General features: G+C 39.7%; 2 protein-coding genes across 3 annotated transcripts; one reads left to right on the forward strand and one right to left on the reverse strand.

Annotated features, from left to right (window-relative positions):
* Positions 1-950: 950 nt before the first annotated feature.
* Positions 951-9,853, reverse strand: med1l (mediator complex subunit 1-like). Of its 2 annotated transcripts, XM_008396543.3 has the most exons (17): positions 9,380-9,853; positions 8,676-8,767; positions 5,414-5,489; positions 5,274-5,328; positions 4,984-5,110; positions 4,871-4,899; positions 4,649-4,720; positions 4,492-4,566; positions 4,275-4,351; positions 4,127-4,189; positions 3,921-4,050; positions 3,707-3,831; positions 3,510-3,628; positions 3,215-3,410; positions 2,995-3,090; positions 2,152-2,263; positions 951-2,065 (listed from the first exon to the last, which is right to left on the reverse strand). In XM_008396543.3, the coding sequence occupies exons 1-17, from the start codon at positions 9,414-9,416 to the stop codon at positions 1,912-1,914; spliced, it is 1,635 nt and encodes a 544-aa protein (XP_008394765.2). In that variant the 5' UTR covers positions 9,417-9,853; the 3' UTR covers positions 951-1,911. The 2 variants fall into 2 exon arrangements, with proteins under 2 accessions (XP_008394765.2, XP_017157456.2); XM_017301967.2 differs by lacking the exons at positions 8,676-8,767; positions 9,380-9,853 and adding an exon at positions 5,816-6,027.
* ralaa (RAS like proto-oncogene Aa) lies at positions 9,081-16,906 on the forward strand. The gene is made up of 5 exons (XM_008396545.3): positions 9,081-9,297; positions 11,692-11,930; positions 12,021-12,229; positions 12,564-12,738; positions 12,830-16,906. The coding sequence occupies exons 2-5, from the start codon at positions 11,817-11,819 to the stop codon at positions 12,950-12,952; spliced, it is 621 nt and encodes a 206-aa protein (XP_008394767.1). The 5' UTR covers positions 9,081-9,297; positions 11,692-11,816; the 3' UTR covers positions 12,953-16,906.
* Positions 16,907-18,251: the final 1,345 nt, after the last annotated feature.

Raw genomic sequence — 18,251 nt, forward strand, 5'->3', positions numbered from 1 at the left:
ATTATAAACTTATTACAGTTTGTGTCCAGTTAAAAGACAGTGGGTACTCTTCTGTGTGAGCATCCATCACACATCTGCCCTGAGTTCAACAAAATGCGACAAGATCAGACAAAAGAACAAGTAGATCTCCGGAAAAACCCCATCAGGACTTTCTTTCTTTTACAGTTCTAGGTTCAGAGAAAAGGGCAGATGGCATATATGCAGATCCCTCATATCCTGGACACAAACTGTTTAGTCGTTTGTTCAGTGCTACATTTGTATACATTCATAATTACATTTTAAATATTAAGAGTAAAGCGTTATGGAGCACAAATGAAGCAAATGGAGCCAATTTCGATTGAGAGACCATAATCTTGCATGGTAGGTGGTTAATGATACTTTAGTGTCTGATCAAAATGTTTTGAATAGTTCTGGACTAAAAACAGATCTTTAAACAGAAGTTTCTTTGGATTTATAAAACCTTTATTTGATTTGTATAAAAAACAAACAGTAATTTCAGTTTTTATTAGTATTAGAGGTAAGAAAGCATATCCTTCAGACCGGTCAAACTTTGAAGCTCTATTTGATCCAATATTAATTTTTTGTTGTTGTAATACATTATATAGTGAAAATATATTTTAAATTCCCTCCAGTTATTCTCATATTATTGTTTTACTAGAACATCACCCTGTATCTTTGTGTCATCAGTTTGCAATGCTGTAAAACAGCCCAGCATTACGATGCCTCCACCACCACCAGCTGACTGTGTGTGTGTAGTTTACTTATGCCCGAAACTCACCAAGACCCATAAAACACTTTCCTCTATTCTGTGTTAACGGCTGCATTTCTTTCTCAGCTGACCACAAAACATTAAAACTTTTGCAGCTTTTACTTATAAATGCATACATCCTATATGATCCCACCCATAAAAGAACAATTCAAATAACGCCAAGAGTCTCATAAGACGCTCATTAGACTAAACATCCAACCAGGTTTATAAAAGCTTGGACAGTTATTTAAAATCCTCCAGCATCACCATATGATGTGCTCCTTTTGTGAACTTTCTCAACAAAACAAATATTTCAAGGACGGTTCCTCTGAAAGAAGAGAGCGTTTCTAACCCCACATGTTTGGCTGCTTCTATGAATAGCAGTCACACAGGTCATTGGATATGCATACAGACAAAGCCAGTTGTCTACTGTCAACAGTTGCATCAAATATTCTAAATATATGTAAAAAATATATACATTAAAATCATCCTCCATTTCAGTAGGTTTAGAAAATTGTATGCAAAGACCTCTAATGCAGTAAAAATCACATCGTCGTCTCTGTGGTAAACATTTCTTCTTCTACTGTACAGGCTGCAGGCATTTGTCCTATATTGGTACAAGTCCTGGCAGGAGTCCAGAAAAAGCAAGATGGTCCTCAAATGTAATCAAGAAATTTCTTCTAGCTTTCTTTTCTCTATTCAAACCAAATTGTTTCGTTATTCAGCAAAGTTTTCTTTTTTTTTTTCAAAGCTGAAAAATGTCAGATCTGTTTGGTTTCACAAGCCAATATAGAGACATTTAGACCAGGACTTACTGGCTCACATGGTAACAAGCAACTGGTTTCCTGCCCTGTGGAGGCCCACTGCCAGACCTCAAAAACCTTTACAGCCAGTCATCCCTACCACACTGGAATGCATAGTGAGACAGACTCAACCATCAGCATTTCAAATTGTTACACAGCGGCCAGTTTCTTAATAAAGTCCAATAATCTGTGACGCAGGCAGCCGCTAAGCCCTCCTTATGTTGAGACCAGCTCTGAGAGTTTGCCATTGGAGCCACAGGAACGAGCGGGTGGGGGTCGTCAGGCATGCTGGCGCTCGTTTCAGGACGAAGCTCAGATTTAGAGACAGATACGGCACCGCACATTGAACCAGGAACGCCGTCATGCTGCGCTTCGGGAGGCTGCAGGCGACTGGCCATCGGTGTCCATCTCAGGACTTAGTTGGTCGTTTTCAGCTACTGTGGTGGTGGGGCAGCTGGTGGTTTCCTCGAGCTTGCAGTATAACGCCCGCATGGCCACAGGAATGGACATACAACTGAGATAACAAAACAAGTGTTATGCAAGGAATCAAACTGAACGCAATGATTACAATTAGTATTGCTACAAGCGTACAAAACAGACCTAGTCAGAACCATGGTGGTGTATTCGTCCAGCATGGGATAAGATGGATCATAAAATCCTCCTCCAAACAACTGGCAGGTGATCTGACGGGGGTCAGGTATGTTGACCAGCACTGGTGACAGAAAAGCACACGAGTCCACAAGTAGTTCTGTAGAGGTTATAAGGTATAAGTATTTCAGTTGCAATAAAGAAACTATTAATCTCAGTTGGACAAACGGAAAGAGGTTTGCAGCTGACGGTTAGCCTGAACTGGCAATCTCTTCATCTTCAAGACTCATTTCACAGACGCCAATTATACCACTCTGAAAAATTAGCCCACAAAAGGTTAAGGTGTACATAAATGGACTAAATATTTTTTTACAACTACTTCTTTTTTACTTTCCTTACATTTTGAAGCAAAAAGTTTACCAATAAACATGCCTGCACACTCTCAGACTAACATTTACAGTTCAGTCATTTTTACTTTATTTAAAAATCGGTAGTTTTAGCAGCAACAAGAGTAGTATATTAATATACGCCACTTTTACACTACATATAATCTAATGATGTTAATGGCTGAGGCAGATTCAAAATGCTTAACAGAGCATTTCTAACCTGAACTGGCCCACTGCAGTTCTTTTGAATTTATAGAACACAATGTTCTCTATCAATTTACGACAGAAATTACTGCAGAGGACAGGCTTTAAATACCAAACCTGCACGAACCAAAAACCATATGAGAAGCAAGTCTGGAAATTCAAACATTTTCCACACCATTTTCCTGCTATACTTATCCAGACCTGAAAAATACTTAAAGTAAGTGGCTTTTTTCCCCCCCATAAAATTCTCTTAAAAAATGCTTACAGACGGCAAGACGGTCAATGTGGGGTTGACAGAAGGTCACAGAAATGCTGGTAGTGGACTCTGGGCGGACCTCAAAGTGAAGGTCACAAACTGAAGCTGGTGGGAATTCATAGAAATAAAGCAGAACACAACACAAATGTAATAAGAGCATTACAAGTCTTCTTGGCAGCATCCCTTCCGCCATATTGGATATAATTCTACCACATGAACATCCTCCCACCTGGACTGGCACTCTGAGTCAAGCAGCTCCTCAGCAGGGTGTTAAAGACACACTGGTGACGCAGCAGCTCCAGCACGGCGGAGACGTGAGCCGGCTGGGTGAAGGGAACGCTGGCCAGCAAAGCTGCTCTTTGCGTGGGAGCATCCCAGGAAGAATCAGGGACAACATAAGTGTGCATCCCACCCTCAGGAAAAACCTGGACGAGACGTTTCGATTCTCCCTCAGTATGTAATCCATAAGAATTTAAATTGACAAAAAAAAAAATAAATAAATAAAGCTAAAAGCAGACTTGTACCACTGTAAAGATCTCCTGTCCATCTAATGGCTCCGAGGGGCTTTTTGCACTTGCAGAAGCGTTCATCAGAAGCTTGGGTAACGGTGCCCACTGGAGGTCACAATCTGGTATAGTCACGCCTGTAGAAACAATGGAATGAGTGTGGAGCTGTTGAAAACAAAAAGAAGTTTGATTTTGTTCTTGGAAAAGTTTCCAACCTGTGATTTGTCCAACTCTCTCCACAATATGAGAAAACACAGGTATCGGCGTCTTCAGTCTGAGCAGGAAACACGCGGGAAGCGTCTCATTCGAAACCTCACCGAGTGCAGCGCCCGCCGGACAGCTGGCTCCAAGACGCAGGTTTATTGTTAACTCGCAGCTGGGACCTTCCCATCATTCTACTGAATGAGAGACTATAAATAAAATACAGACCTACGAGTGTCCAGATGAGGAGCCTCTGAGATTAGAGATGTCATCTGAAGCCTGCGAGTCAAGTCGCCGACTCCGATTGTAGCCTGGTTTACCTGGACAACTGGCTTGAACTCCAGCAATTCCTCTAGTGCTATGAAATAAAAGACGCAACTTCGAATCCGCTGCATGATCAGACATTAAGTTGAGATGAAAAATCTGAATCTTACACATCTCTGAGTTCTTCGGGCAATCATTTGGTGAGATATAGAAGTAAAGAGAAGGAGGATAATCTGGAACAATAAATGAATAAATCAGATCTTAAAAAGAAAAAAAAAATCCACGTGTATGATTTACTGTAAACGTTCCAACTCATACCTTGCTTTTCTGTCATTAAAAAGCCAACCCTGCCATTGTTTATTAAGTCCATTTGGGCTTCAAAGCGCTTTGGTTCACTAAAAGAAAGAAAACATCCTGAATGAATAAACAGTTTAATTCAAGTTGTCCAAAAGCAGTGCAAACTGTTACTGCTATTTTTAGTAGTAACAGTAACAACTGCTAAAAAGTCACCATATTAGTGTTTTTTGTTACTTACTTTGGCATATCTGATATTTGCTGAAGGTCTTTCCAGAGGCTTTTTAGGGATTTCAACATTTTGGATTTTGTTTCTCTGTGAAAGCAACAGATGGGAGGCCAAATGGTAACCATTCCAGATTTTAAAAGTGAATCGTGAACGTCTCAGGAAAACCTACCTGTCTCCAGGAATGTTGTATTGAGCAAACAGTTCCCTCAGCCTCACGGAAAATTCTGAAAAGTTATAGGACCTTTAAATTATCCAGAAAAAAAAAAAAAAGGGGAATTAGCATTTTCAGGTAAATTACTCGTCCAACAGCTGAAACTGTCGTCATCCAAAGTAGTTGGCGATAAATTGCCCGTTTTATCTGACGTAAATTTAACACGCCGTCATCGCTTACCTAAGGAGATGCAAAAGGGACCTGCTGGGCTGCAAAGCGATTTTAGAGAATTAGTTAATAAAATTTAAAAAGAGGAATAGCTTCATATCGCCTGAAGGCCAGAGTCCGCTTACAGTGGGGCGTTCTCCATGTAGAGCCACCATTACCTCCTTCACCTCACCAGATGGCAGCAGCAACACCTCCAGGTAGAAAATGTCAGCCGTCAGGTAGCAGGTGGCGTCAGTACAGTAAAAATCCATCCTAAAAAAAAAAAAATCAAAATTGTATATGAACGAAGGTTAGACGCTACAATAAATTATGCATCGACTCCCAGAGAGCTAGATCTGAGATATGAACACTTTTGTTCACCAGCTCAAAGTTTTTTTTTATATTTTTTTGTCATGTTACAAACAAATGTATTTACCCTTGTCGTTTGGCAATCATTTCCAGTCTGGATTTTGTGTTGTCCATAGTTGGTGCTGAAAATGAAATAAAAAAAAAAGAATAATAATGTTACCAATATACTAGAAAGCAGAAAAATGAATCATTGGAATATTTGTTTACCCTGAAGCACTTCCTGGAGTCTGTCCAAAGCTCTTGCAATCGGCTCACAAGGTTTGGATTCATCCCTGGGTTTGTCCTATTGTGGGACAAAGGGAAGTGAAAACCTGACAAAGGACGTGTTGTGCAGCAGTGCGAGGCTTGTGTCAACAGTCTAGTGCCGTCTGCCCGATCCCCTCAACGAACACGAGCTGCGTGACACCACAGCAAGGGAAATATTGACACTGAGGATCCTTTACATACAGTTTTAAACAGAGGGCAAATATACTGTGAACTCATCCTTTGCTTTGAGAATCTAATTTCTTCATAATCCTTGCTGGTCAGTATTGTATAACTAGCCCCAGCTGCTGTATCCCTTTGGGCCACACATCACTTTAGACCACCGAGTAATCAAGATTGCCTTACCAGACTCTGGAGACTGACCCCTGCCAATCTCCACTTTAAATAAATCCACAAATATTCTCCTCTCTGGGGGCTCCACCCATGAAAATCTAAAGAAAACTAAACCCTCTTCAGAGTCTCTGCACGCTGGTTAGCTTCGTCGAAGCAGGTAAAAAGCGGACCCCTTACACTACACTTTGCTCCGTACAGAGGGTCTGGGGTCTATATCGTTTCCCGGACACAGACATAATATAAGAGTAGACCCCGCAATGGCTGCTCCGGCGCAGGAAATACGGCGGCCATCTTGGAGCGGTATATCCTTCTACTTTGTCAATCAAAACAGCAGAAGATGCCTCAGCACTGAGGGATATTGTTGTTCGGATCGATGGACTATTGATGTGAGGGCTCCACAGACAACATTTCACAAGTAAGATGGACATATTATTGTGTATATTCTGTGACTGGAATATTACTTTACTGAAATATTAGCTACAGTGCTAATATGTAGCACTGTACATATTAGCACAGTGCTAATATGTACAGTGCATATTAGCACTGTACAGGTTAACCCTTTATATATACACATGAACCCGTATATATAAAGGGTTCAACCCGTATATACGGGGCTGAACCCTTTATACGGGTTCAGCCCCGCTATAAAGGATAATTGAGATTCCGTAAATCTAAAAAAAATTATTATTCTCCAACATTGACTCAGATTATCTGACACAAGAGCCTACATTAGAAATGAAACAATGTAACATACATTATAAAACTTATATTACGTGTTATAACATTCACCAGCAAAGTTTACACAGGTGGTAAAGACTATTATTTATATGCAATTCTTTCACTCTGTCCAAAGTAAGATACATCCCAAATCTTCCGTTTTGGTTTTGAAGGTTTTATAAAGAAACGATATGAGGAAGAAGTGGGAGATATCTTTAAAAAGAGACGGATTCACTGCAGCACGGATGAATCTCGGATTTTGGACTCAATCTCAGGTGCGGAATCACTCTGAAGCTAGAACTCGTCGGCTGGAAAACATAGATATATATATATTAATGTAGCTTTGATAGATGTTTGAATATGGTTTCCAGTAACAAAAAAGCGTGTTATGATCGATTAAATGCGCTGATATGTCATTGTGCCTGCTAAACACATTAGCCGAGTTGGAGTGGAGTACCGCTCCAATATGGCCGCCCTAAATCTCGTCAGCGACAATAGGCGAGAGCGGTGCATGAGGCATCTTCTCTTATATTATGTCTATGTTCCCGGAGGCGTGGACTCTTCTTCTGTGTTTTTTTTTTTTTTTTGGCAAACAACAAAGTTGGCGCATTACCGCCTGCAACAGGCGTAGACGCTGTTGGAAGTTTTAAATTTTACCCAATCGTTGACGTTTGTCCGTGACGTATATAATGCGCCAGTTTCCTGTAGCTTAAAGGAAATTGTTAAAGTCTGAAAGTTCGCGTTTACGTTGGAGTCATATCCTCATAAAATGAGCCCTCAAAGGAGGGTGTATATAAATGACAGTCCAAAGGGACCTGCTCTGCTGGAGCACCTTCGTAATAGTCCATTTATTTTGTGAATGGAGGGCGAGCGATCCGCGCTCAGTTACACAAATTCAAAAGTGCATGACCAGATAGCGCGCGACGCCAATGCGTGTGAGCGGAGTTGGCGCGCGCACGGTTCAACACGTTAGCTATAAACCAAGCTAACCCCAACCATCCTCCACTTCAAAGAGAGAAGTACCTATCCGAACAAAATGGCTGTTCAATGTTTTGAAGTGTGGCCAACACCGAACGGCTTTGTTCAATTACGCTGCTGCCATTAGTAAAAGTACAGGCAGACTACAAATCTAAAGCAAGACAGATATCATTCACAACTTCTTTTGTTCGCTGATTAGCATGCTAGAAATTATACCGGAGGGAATCCAAGTAAACAGGAGAAAACCCAGACTGAGCTGTAAGAGAGATTTGAATCAAGCGGAATAGTGCAGGAAGACAATGGCCAGACTAGTTTCAGTACATTTAAAAACAGCATGCTTGGACTGCAAAATAAGCATTTGCACATTCAATCCTTTGTTCTTAAACTTGTATATCATATTGTTGGCAAACACATTATACCTCTCAAGTCCTGTTCCACCATTCTGCATTGCACACACATTTAAAAAATTTTTTTTGTGAATATTTTAATATGTGGGGACTGGGCTGGTCATAAAACAAGGTTAAATTTGAGTACAAAGAGACATTTCTCTGTCGATTGGCCATAGCTTGGATCATCACCCTGTATAATTACTCGTTTTCAGTATTCACATTTTTATTAGGTTCGATCAAAGACTTCCTAACATCAAGTAGATTCCCAGAGCTTAATCGAAAAGAAACAGTCCCACAGCATCATAGAATCTCAACTGCACTTAGCAATTGGCTAATTTTTATGTCTGTGTTTATTGCCAACAATAAAACACTAGCAAACATCCTTAGTGATGGAAGTAAAAGTGCAGAACTGGCAACTTTATTTAGAAGAAATAAGAGATATTTCTCTCTGAGGTTGCATTTGTCACTGAATGCACTTAGTTTGAATGAGAGATCCTACAATAAAACAAATTTATTTTAAGGCGTTTACATAACTTTACATTCTAATGTAGATGGCAAGTGAGACCAAGTAAACATCAGAAGCACATCAGTGCCCAGAGTGATGATCAAACAAAGGCTCAAGTATCCCTCTATGGATGATCTAATGGGAGTGCATTGCCACACATCACATGTTATATTGTTAAAGGGCCCATCCCAAACTGACTCAACAAAACTGTAAGGCAGTTTTTCATTCTTCTAAATGAACATGAGATTAAAATGACAAAAGGTTTGCCTTAAGATTGCCTTACCATGCATCTGCGAACAAGCTGAAATGTGTCATTCCAACTCCTCTCTGCAAACTTGCGGTGCAAGTTAGAAATTGTGGCATTTTCTTTCATTACTGAAAGAAAACCAAAGCAGAAAATGTCAACTGTGGCACATAAGATTAATTTTCAGTACATTATTACTGTAGCAGCTGGAGTTGGCTTTTATAGCAGGAAAGTGCAATTAAATTCTCTGCACCTTTCAACAACACCTCTAGTATTTGGCCATCTTAGTGCCTCTCCACCGTTTCCCCATTTATGCAAATTGGCCAATGTTATGTCCTAAGCTTCAAGAAAATTATTAAAGTTAGTAGCATCAAAATAAAGTGATTTTTTTTTTTTTTAGAGACAGAAGAATCAGTTTAAATTCAAAAGTAAAACGTAGAGCTGGGAGAGTGTCCCTGGCGGGCGGGCGTTGTCAGACACAGCCAAGCCCACAGGACGTTCAGTCAGTCCGCTGCTAACAGCTACCACCAGAGTCCCTGGAGTTAGCCACCGAGCTAGCCATGAGCTAACAAGCACAGGAAGCAGAGTGTTTTTATTTTGCCTCCTCTCACTCACCTTTCGTCTATCATTCTACCCCAAGGGAAAACCAGTTAATTTGCAGGTATGTTGTTCTATTAAAACGCCTTTTTACCGCTCCAGCCCTATTTTGTGTGTTAGTTGTGATTAGCTGCTGTGGTACCAACCGCTTGCTGCTAGCTCCTCTTTTTTCCCTTCTGCCATCGACAGAGCTGTTCAACGGTGCAAGCATCTGTTGCTGGGTGTCAGGATAATAAAGATTTGATTTTAGAGGCGTTTCAATCAGCCTGAGCTTCCCCAGCTGCTAATTAAACGTCAGGTGACATGTTTACCTGCTCCGTGCGGTTTAGGTAGCTGCTCGCTTAGCCACATCGCCCACTTTAATAGCCTCCAGGCGTGGATTTTCAGAGCATTTAGTCTGTAAATTTCTAGTTTAATAATCTGTTAACGGGGTTATTCATGTTTTCCATATCCTCTTGTATTAGTTTGCTCAATTATAGATTGCTCAGTTATCAGAAACTGCTCATGTTTTGTTATTGTCGTCATTTCAGTGCTAATTTCTTCCTCTTGCTGGTTTATTCTAGGAAAATTATAATAGTTTCCCCCGTGTAGTCCTTGAGATATTATTATGTTAAAATAACATAATTGAATCGTGCTATCAAGAGAATGAGACTCTTACATTCATAGTTTATAGTTCACTATTTTTTATTATTTGCACTTAAAGTAAGTAAATATTAGGGGAGCATTACATTAAATGCTACATCGTTATATTGACTGACAGCTGACGTTGCAAATTAGCTTTAGTTAATTTGTCTAATGAAGCATTGGCATAATTCCCATGTTTAATCCTGCTTCCAAGAGGTTTGCCTTGGCCTGTGCTGGGAATGGGCCTTCACCCCCTCATTTCTATGCATCATGATTCCCTTACGGTCTCCATGCATTAGTTCTGACCACTAAATTGCTCTTGCAGATGTCAGATTTGGAAGAAAGAAAAAAAACATCACCAGATGCTGCCTAGAAATATTAATCATAATAAAAAAGTTTTATGATACAAATGTGTATCAACGATCCTTCATCAACTACAGGAAACTCCTACATTCTGGGGATTTCTAAACTGTTTTACCTTTAATGTAAAAGAAAAGGTGCAGTTAAAAATTAACCGTTGATGCACTGTAGTATTGTTTTAATTCCAGTGTGTGTTAAGGCAGTGTTGAGATGTTTTGTCTCTTATTCTGAAAAGCATGAATTGTTTTACCTCAATCCATCATAAATGATTTAATTTCCCATAAGAATTGCACATACTGGTAAGTATACCTTTAACACATCTCCACTGGGGACCTTGTGAATCTTAGTTGCCTTTCACTCTTGTCCTTCTTTGCATAAAGAGACTCTTTTGCATTCAGTGAATCTTGTTTCTGCACACTTTGACTGCTGCATGCGTTGCTTTCACAAAAAGTCAGAGGAAACGGCACGGCAACTATTAACCACAGACACTATAGAACCTGTTGTTTATGGAACAAGAAGAAAGTTGTTGAAAGAAAAGCATGTAAAGAAACAGCAAACGTGGGAGAAGGTGATCGAACATCACAGTGGAAACTGTTGCCCCTGTAAAACATGGTGGTGGCAGCATCATGCTCTGCAGCGGTCTTTCCTTCTGAGGTTCACCTTCCAGCTAGGCAACATTAAACACACAGCCAAACCAGTTTGAAACTTGGCTGTATGTTGCGTCAAAGTGCAGAATCTGAGGCAAAACTTGAAGATGAATCTTCAGTCATTTTCCATCTGTTCTGACTGATCATGAGTTATTTTAGAAAAAAAAAAGTTGGGAAACTTTTTAGTCCGTAGATGTGCAAAGATAGTGGAGACATACCCTTAAAAAAACCCGCTACTGGTATTACAGCAAAAGGTGGTTCTGCGTCTCTAGAAAGTAACGTCCAAATTTAATTGCACGATATGTTTTTAGTTGTAAAGAAAAAAATAAAACGGGTTTTGTTTTCCCACCACTTAATCATGCATTACTTTATTTTGGTGTATTACATAACATCCCGGTGAAATACAAAGAAATTTGTGGCTGTAAAGTACAAAAAAAAGAGGAAATAATAGTAAACAGAGCAGTCAGGATGTGATTTTCTTACTTTAAAATTTTTTTTGTCTTAATTAAATGACAAATGCTGCTAAATGAGTAATTTGTACCAGCAATCAAATATACTTATCGTCTTCTTTGGCATTACTAAGACAAATAATTACATTATTTCAGTGAAAAACAAGGAAGAAAGCATTTTAGCAGAGAGGGAATAAAATGCAGACATTTTAATTTATCTGGTGCGATCTGAAACGGTTGCTCTCCGCAGCGTGTTTAAGTGTGACCTCCGTCTCCCCTGACAAATCCATCAACCTGCTGACATGGAGCAAGGAGGCTGTGGAAATTATGATGCACTGTTTTTTAATTATTTTCTCCTTCTCGCTGTACTTTTAACAGGAATTTTCACCCTGCACTTTGTTACACCTGGAATCCTTTTACGATCTTCTTTTCGCAATCCCATCCATTCACCCGCTGCCTTGACCTTTCACCCCCCACCCCGCCCTTGACATCTACGCCGAGCCATGGCCGCTGCAAAGCCCAAAGGACAGAACTCTCTGGCCCTCCACAAAGTGATCATGGTGGGCAGCGGAGGGGTGGGGAAGTCAGCCCTCACCCTCCAGTTCATGTACGATGAGGTCGGTGTCTCGCATTTCAGCAGGCATGCGAAGCTGACACGTTTCTTCCACCTGTAACCGGTCAAATCTACCTGTTTTATCCTCTCCCAGTTTGTTGAAGACTACGAGCCCACTAAAGCAGACAGCTACAGGAAGAAAGTAGTGCTGGACGGAGAGGAGGTGCAGATAGACATCCTGGACACGGCCGGCCAGGAGGACTACGCCGCCATCCGGGACAACTACTTCCGCAGCGGCGAGGGCTTCCTCTGCGTGTTTTCCATCACAGAGCTGGAGTCTTTTGCAGCAACAGTAGACTTCAGGTGAGAGAGAGCGTACCTAAATGAACACCCACACTTTTTCCTTCCACTTAACTTTTTGCTGAGTATTTGTGCCTTTCAAGTCAGCTGTCGCCTACTGACCTAGACGGTGAGAACGTTTAGAGGCTCAGGAACGTTTTGCAGGAGTTCATTAGCTGATTAGGGGGTGACACCATGAGTTATTCGCCTTAAAACTAAGACAGTTTTAAAATGGAAATGTGGACTTAAGGAAACATATCTTTAATACCTGCTTAGAGGTTGTTGTTTCCAAGAAGATACTTTTAATTAAGACGCACGTTCCATTGTACCTGTACGTGCTCCACGGCTGTTTTTGCAGAGAGCAGATTCTGCGAGTGAAGGAGGACGAGAATGTGCCCTTCCTCCTGGTCGGCAACAAATCGGACTTGGACGACCGGCGGCAGGTCAGCGCGGACGAAGCGAAGGCGCGTGCAGAGCAGTGGGGCGTGTGTTACGTGGAGACTTCTGCCAAAACCCGTGCCAATGTGGATAAGGTTTGTCGCTCCCTCCTGGTTGAACGAGCTCACGGTTTGAAATTGAAATCAAAAATTTCAACTTTTTCTTTGTTTGTTTGTTTGTTTTCAGGTGTTTTTTGACCTGATGCGAGAGATCCGAGCGAGAAAAATGGAGGACAGCAAAGAGAAGAACGGGAAGAAGAAAAGTAAAAGCCTGGCTAAAAGGATTAGAGAGAGATGCTGCATTTTATAGTGGTGAAGGAGAGCAGGGTAGCTGCTAGTGTACATGTACATTTCTCAGACTTTTGCATTTCTTTTGTGCCCAGACCTGACCATGACTTTCTGTTCCTGGCTAAAGCAGGACCTCTGACCGTGCGTCAGGAAGTAGTGAGGTGGCACTTCATACACCATTTTTAGCTCTTAACTTTTTATGTGCTGACACTCCAAATAATTTATGATTTAAGTAATCTCCTTTTCTTACTCTTACACATGACAGAGTTTTAATAGATGAGTGGTGTTTTAATTGTAGGCCTGAGCTTGCCAAGAAGCCCTAAAATGTCCCCCCAGAAAAAACGTAACATTTTAATTGTAAAGTGTATTCATATTATCTTCAGACAGCTGTACAGGTGTATGTTCAATAGAGAAGGACTGAGACGTTTTCAGAGCCAACGCTTAAACGGGGAAGGTGTAGTCAGGAAAACCCCCAGACCATGTATAGGGTCCACCACCTTTGCTTGGAAATACTCAGCATTGTAGCGCAAACTCCAGGTTCAAGTGCCGCCAAGTAAATATAACTTCCACTGGTTAATCTGGAAAGGATTTTATTGAAATAACGCCTCCCTTTTCTAAGCAGGTGCCCACATTTGTTGCCATTCCTACATGTTTTTTGTGCGATAACGTGCTTTTAAACACTATTTTCTCCGGGTTTTTTTTCTTTTCTCCTCCACATAAAGCACTGTAAAATAGGCACACAATTTTTCCATTTCCTTCACTTCTTCCTGTCAGTTTGTCTTCTAAAAATGCACAAACAACATTGATCACTACCCTGAATCCTCAAAGGGATTTCTGCAACACTTGAACATTTTTCAGTCCTAACGTTTTAGAAGTGTTACCTCGCTCGGCTAAGGAATTTCATTGCCTTTTTTGTGATTGAGGAATCCCTGGTGCTCTGATAAAAAAAAAAAAAAAAAAGGTGATTCTATAACACTACATGCAGCTCAATACTAAAAAAAAATTGCTTCCAGACAATTTAATTTCTTCTCGGCTCAGACTTTTAATTAGCAACTTTATATTACACTAGTTTTCATTTAAATGTATTTCTTATTTAGGAGTAGCTTAACAGAAGGAGGACTTAGAGGACGAAAACAAACAAAAGCAAAGATTGAATTACGATTTCCTCTTTCCAAAAACGTTGCCGTCAGCAACCAAAGAAAACTGCTAGGTAATACAAATAACAGGGTTCCTACACCGTCTTAAAAATTCTGAACCAGTATTGATAAAAGCAGCTTGTCTAGAAAAACATTTGTCTCCATAGACTCTTATTTCTTCCTTTGTTCCAACATCTTCATTCCAGACCTTTCTCCAAATAACAATTTGTTTAAATGAGGTTGTCTTTAAACTGCTAACACAAAACACACTCAAAAACCAAATTTTCTCAGAAAACAATATAATAAAACTGTTATAAAAACATAACTTTTTTTTTTTTACCCTGATAAAATGACTAATTAACATGTAAAAAGTTCAGATGTTTCTTTCTTGAGATAAAGCACTAATTATCGCAACAAAGTCAAACATAAGCTCTTGTTGTCTCTGTAACGGCACAATTAAATGAAACAATCTTGTTTTTCGCAAAACAATAAGCCAATGAACAGGGAGAAACATGTTTGGATCCATTCGCATGTGCAGTTTTATTCATCTGGATTTGTTTGTGCGTATGTTTGGGTTGGAAATCCATGCAAGTCTTTGTTAGCGAAGCCCCTTTTGGTTGGAGCGCTACATCAGCCACGCAGTTTAACATTGTCTAGCCCAGAACCGCGCCCACAGTCTTGTTTTGTGTACGAAAAATACTGATTCTAAATGCTTTTTTGTTTGTTTTTTTTTAAATACTCCTTAGCTTCTACCTACATGCCAAAAATGATTGAGCAATTTCAAAATTTGCGTCTGGATTTTTCAAATGAAAAATGTGTAGGAACCCTGAAATAAGTGCCCAGTTGTTAATTCCAGTGAATGAGAAATTTCCATGGTGAGCATAAACCGATCAGCACTACAGCGTTGTGTAAAAACTACCTTAGCAGAGGATCGACAAGGGGGAAGTGAAACAGTTTGATCGGTGTAAGACATGGAGGGTTCTGAGGGCTTTTGTAATTCTTGTGCAGTGCGTCACGGTTGCCTCTCTGTCCGTCGTGAATGTGAATAATCCCTTCTTACTCATCCTGTAATCCTAAACTGCCAGTGCTTTGCAGAGCATAGAAGTCATCGACGTTCTACTTTTTTTTTTTTTGTTCCATCAGCTGCATCCTGTGGCAAGGCTTCTCTGTAACATGTTAAAAACTTCATGCGTTTCTTTTTTTTTTTTAGCTCTTGCAACTGGATGGTTTGAGAGGAAAGTTGATGTTTGAATAGCACAGAAATGAACTGGCTGCTCTTCAGCAACAGCTAAATTTGACCAAGGAAAGAAAGAAAACCACCAACTAAACCCTTCTGTTCTTAATTCTTCAGACCGAGGCTCTAATTTTTTAATTCTTAAGACATTTATTTAAAATGTTTACACTTTTTTTTCCTCTAACAGCCACACAAAAGGTTGTTGCTAAACATCCAGTCTGATTATGTTCTAAATATTTGATGTGAGCGTAAATACAGTTCTGGTCCATTTCTCATGGGCATGGATGTCATACTCATTTAAGGCTTTAAATTCTTTATTTAATCCTTTATCTTTGCAGGGTGGAATGATTATTAAACATTTAACTTAAGTAAATTTAAAAATTGGATTGAGGTGCAGCGATTGAACTATCAGTTTGGCACTTCCAACGTTTTCGTCAGGCTTGGTGAAAGCAGCATCATTCTGAGGGAAATGTTTAGCTGTCAGTGGTTATTGTGGGTTTTGAATTTCTTTCATTTCTGTATGTATAAGTTTGATTAATTTGATCAATTCAAGCTTGTGCATTATATTGTAGTTTTTAAAATGCATTACAGGAGTGTGCTTGATTAACCAAGTGACAGAAGAAAACCCACTTCAGATGAGTTATGAAGATCTACTAGTAGTGTCGCGTTCATGCCCATGAAAAATTGATCTAAGCTTCTGTCCAAAACTGTACGTGGTGTCTATGCAAAAGGTTTTTTGGAGCTGGAACGAGGGAATGTAAAACATTTCAAAATGCCGTCTCTGTGTCTTTAAACTACCTTTCAAAAAGGCGAAGCTCAGTAGAAGAAGCACTTCAGCTCTAAAGCTCTCAGTAGGGATCCGATTTCAGCTCGGAAAACACAACATCATCCAAAAGTTATGCATCTTATTAGATTTAAAAGTGACTCAGTGCGAGTTCATCGATTCCCCGAGTTAATGCGTAGAAAAATGCACAGTTGTGTTTCCTGACAGAAACGCGACGCATGTTGAGCATTAAGCACACAGAGGAAGGAAAAGAGTTGGGACTCTGGAGAGAAGGAGGCTAGACCCAAACTGTTGGGAAGCCATTACATCAGAACACAAAGCGGTTACAGATGTTCTAAGGGCTAACCTCCGGCGCATCACACAGATTCCTGAAAAGTTAGTGAGACTTGGGAAGAAACTAAGAAAGACCCCAGTTTGTTGTGAGCAGGCCTTCCACTACACTGTTCCTGTTTTTTTTTTTTTTTTTTTTTTTCTTTGCTTCATTTTCATGCAACAAACTTCACAGGCCAACACCTCTGCAGGACTCTAAAGCAGATAATGTGTGAAAAGCTGCAAGCAGAATGTCCTAATGGGGCTTTTAATTAACTTGCTTTACCTTTTTCTATTAATGCCCTTGGAATGATGACAGCCATCTACGTCTTGGACTGGACGGTTGTTGTATACCATCGGTTAAATGTCTCCTTCATGTTTACTTATTTTGAGCATAACCACTAATGTAGCCTGTTTGTGAATGCAAGAGGTGAAGCTTACATTTCAATTCTTTTTTTTTTTTTTTTGTGAGTAATTTGAAAATGGCAAATAAAGTGGATATTACTAATGACATTTGGAGGTGTGTTTGTGAGATGTTGTCAAACAGCTGGTCTCCCTCACTGTGGTCATGTTTTCGTTCACTCTGAAAAGATAGACTGACCTTTAAAACGAAGAGCTTCCATTAGGAACACTTCGCCTTTCAGCTGTTTGTTTTTGTTTCTTGTTGCGAATATGCTGAATCTCTGCAACCTCCTGACCTTGATATTTCAAACAGAGTTATATCACATGCTAGATTATTTCTTTTTTTTTTGTCATGGACGTTAGGGAATGCGTCACAGGATGTCATCTGCTCCACTATCCTAAATGTTTGGCTGTAGATTATTACAGAAAGGCGGATTTTAGTTTAATAATTTGTAATCATTCTCAGTCACAACAAAAAGTCCCATCTAGCTGCTTTTACTCTTTTTAGTCACCATTATTAATTATCTTCATGTTCAGTTTACTGGGAAATTTCTGCTGGCAGGTAAAATATTTATTTAAGGAAACCATGATATTAGATCAAAGTTTCTCTGATCCAGTGACCTACCTGCACCAAGCATGGGGGGGAGAAAAATAGTTATAGTGGCTCTAAAAAGTGTCACACTCCTCTTTCAAATTAATTTTGATCATTAAAACGGAGAACATTGGAAATATCTCAGAAATTAAAGATAAGACAAGGCTGGAATTAGTCTTAGAGGCTACAAAGAGGCCACATTTCCAACAAATGCTGGTTGAACTTTGCATGGGATTGGAGATGAAGCAGTATAGATATTCACATATTATCCACATGTTTTATATATATACACTGCTCAAAAAAATAAAGGGAACACTTAAACAACACAATATAACTCCAAGTAAATCAAACTTCTGTGAAATCAAACTGTCCACTTAGGAAGCAACACTGATTGACAACGGTGACCCTCGTCGGGTCAATCAGTGTTGCTTCCTAAGTGGACAGTTTGATTTCACAGAAGTTTGATTTACTTGGCGTTATATTGTGTTGTTTAAGTGTTCCCTTTATTTTTTTGAGCAGTATATATATATTACATATATTTCACTTCTCTTTCAACAATGAAAAAAATGACCACAATGCTGACATTGCTCTGCTGCCTCAGATAAACACCCGACAGTCTTGCACCATTATCACTGTTATGTGACACAACAAGCACCAAATGTTTTTTCCCCTTGAAACGAATACAAAAACAGCAACAAGATGGCAAATGCGTATCAGTGATTAATATCGTTTTTTCTTATCCAGACAATACCGATATGTTAAAAATTGACTATCATCATCCGATATCGATGTTAATGATATATTGTCACATATTTCCATATATTTGAATTATGTGGTAGGTATGGCTAAAATCTGCTAAGATCC

Source organism: Poecilia reticulata, chromosome 20 (assembly GCF_904066995.2).
Source record: "Poecilia reticulata chromosome 20, P_reticulata-male-v2, whole genome shotgun sequence".
In the NCBI taxonomy this organism is placed as follows: domain Eukaryota; kingdom Metazoa; phylum Chordata; class Actinopteri; order Cyprinodontiformes; family Poeciliidae; genus Poecilia; species Poecilia reticulata.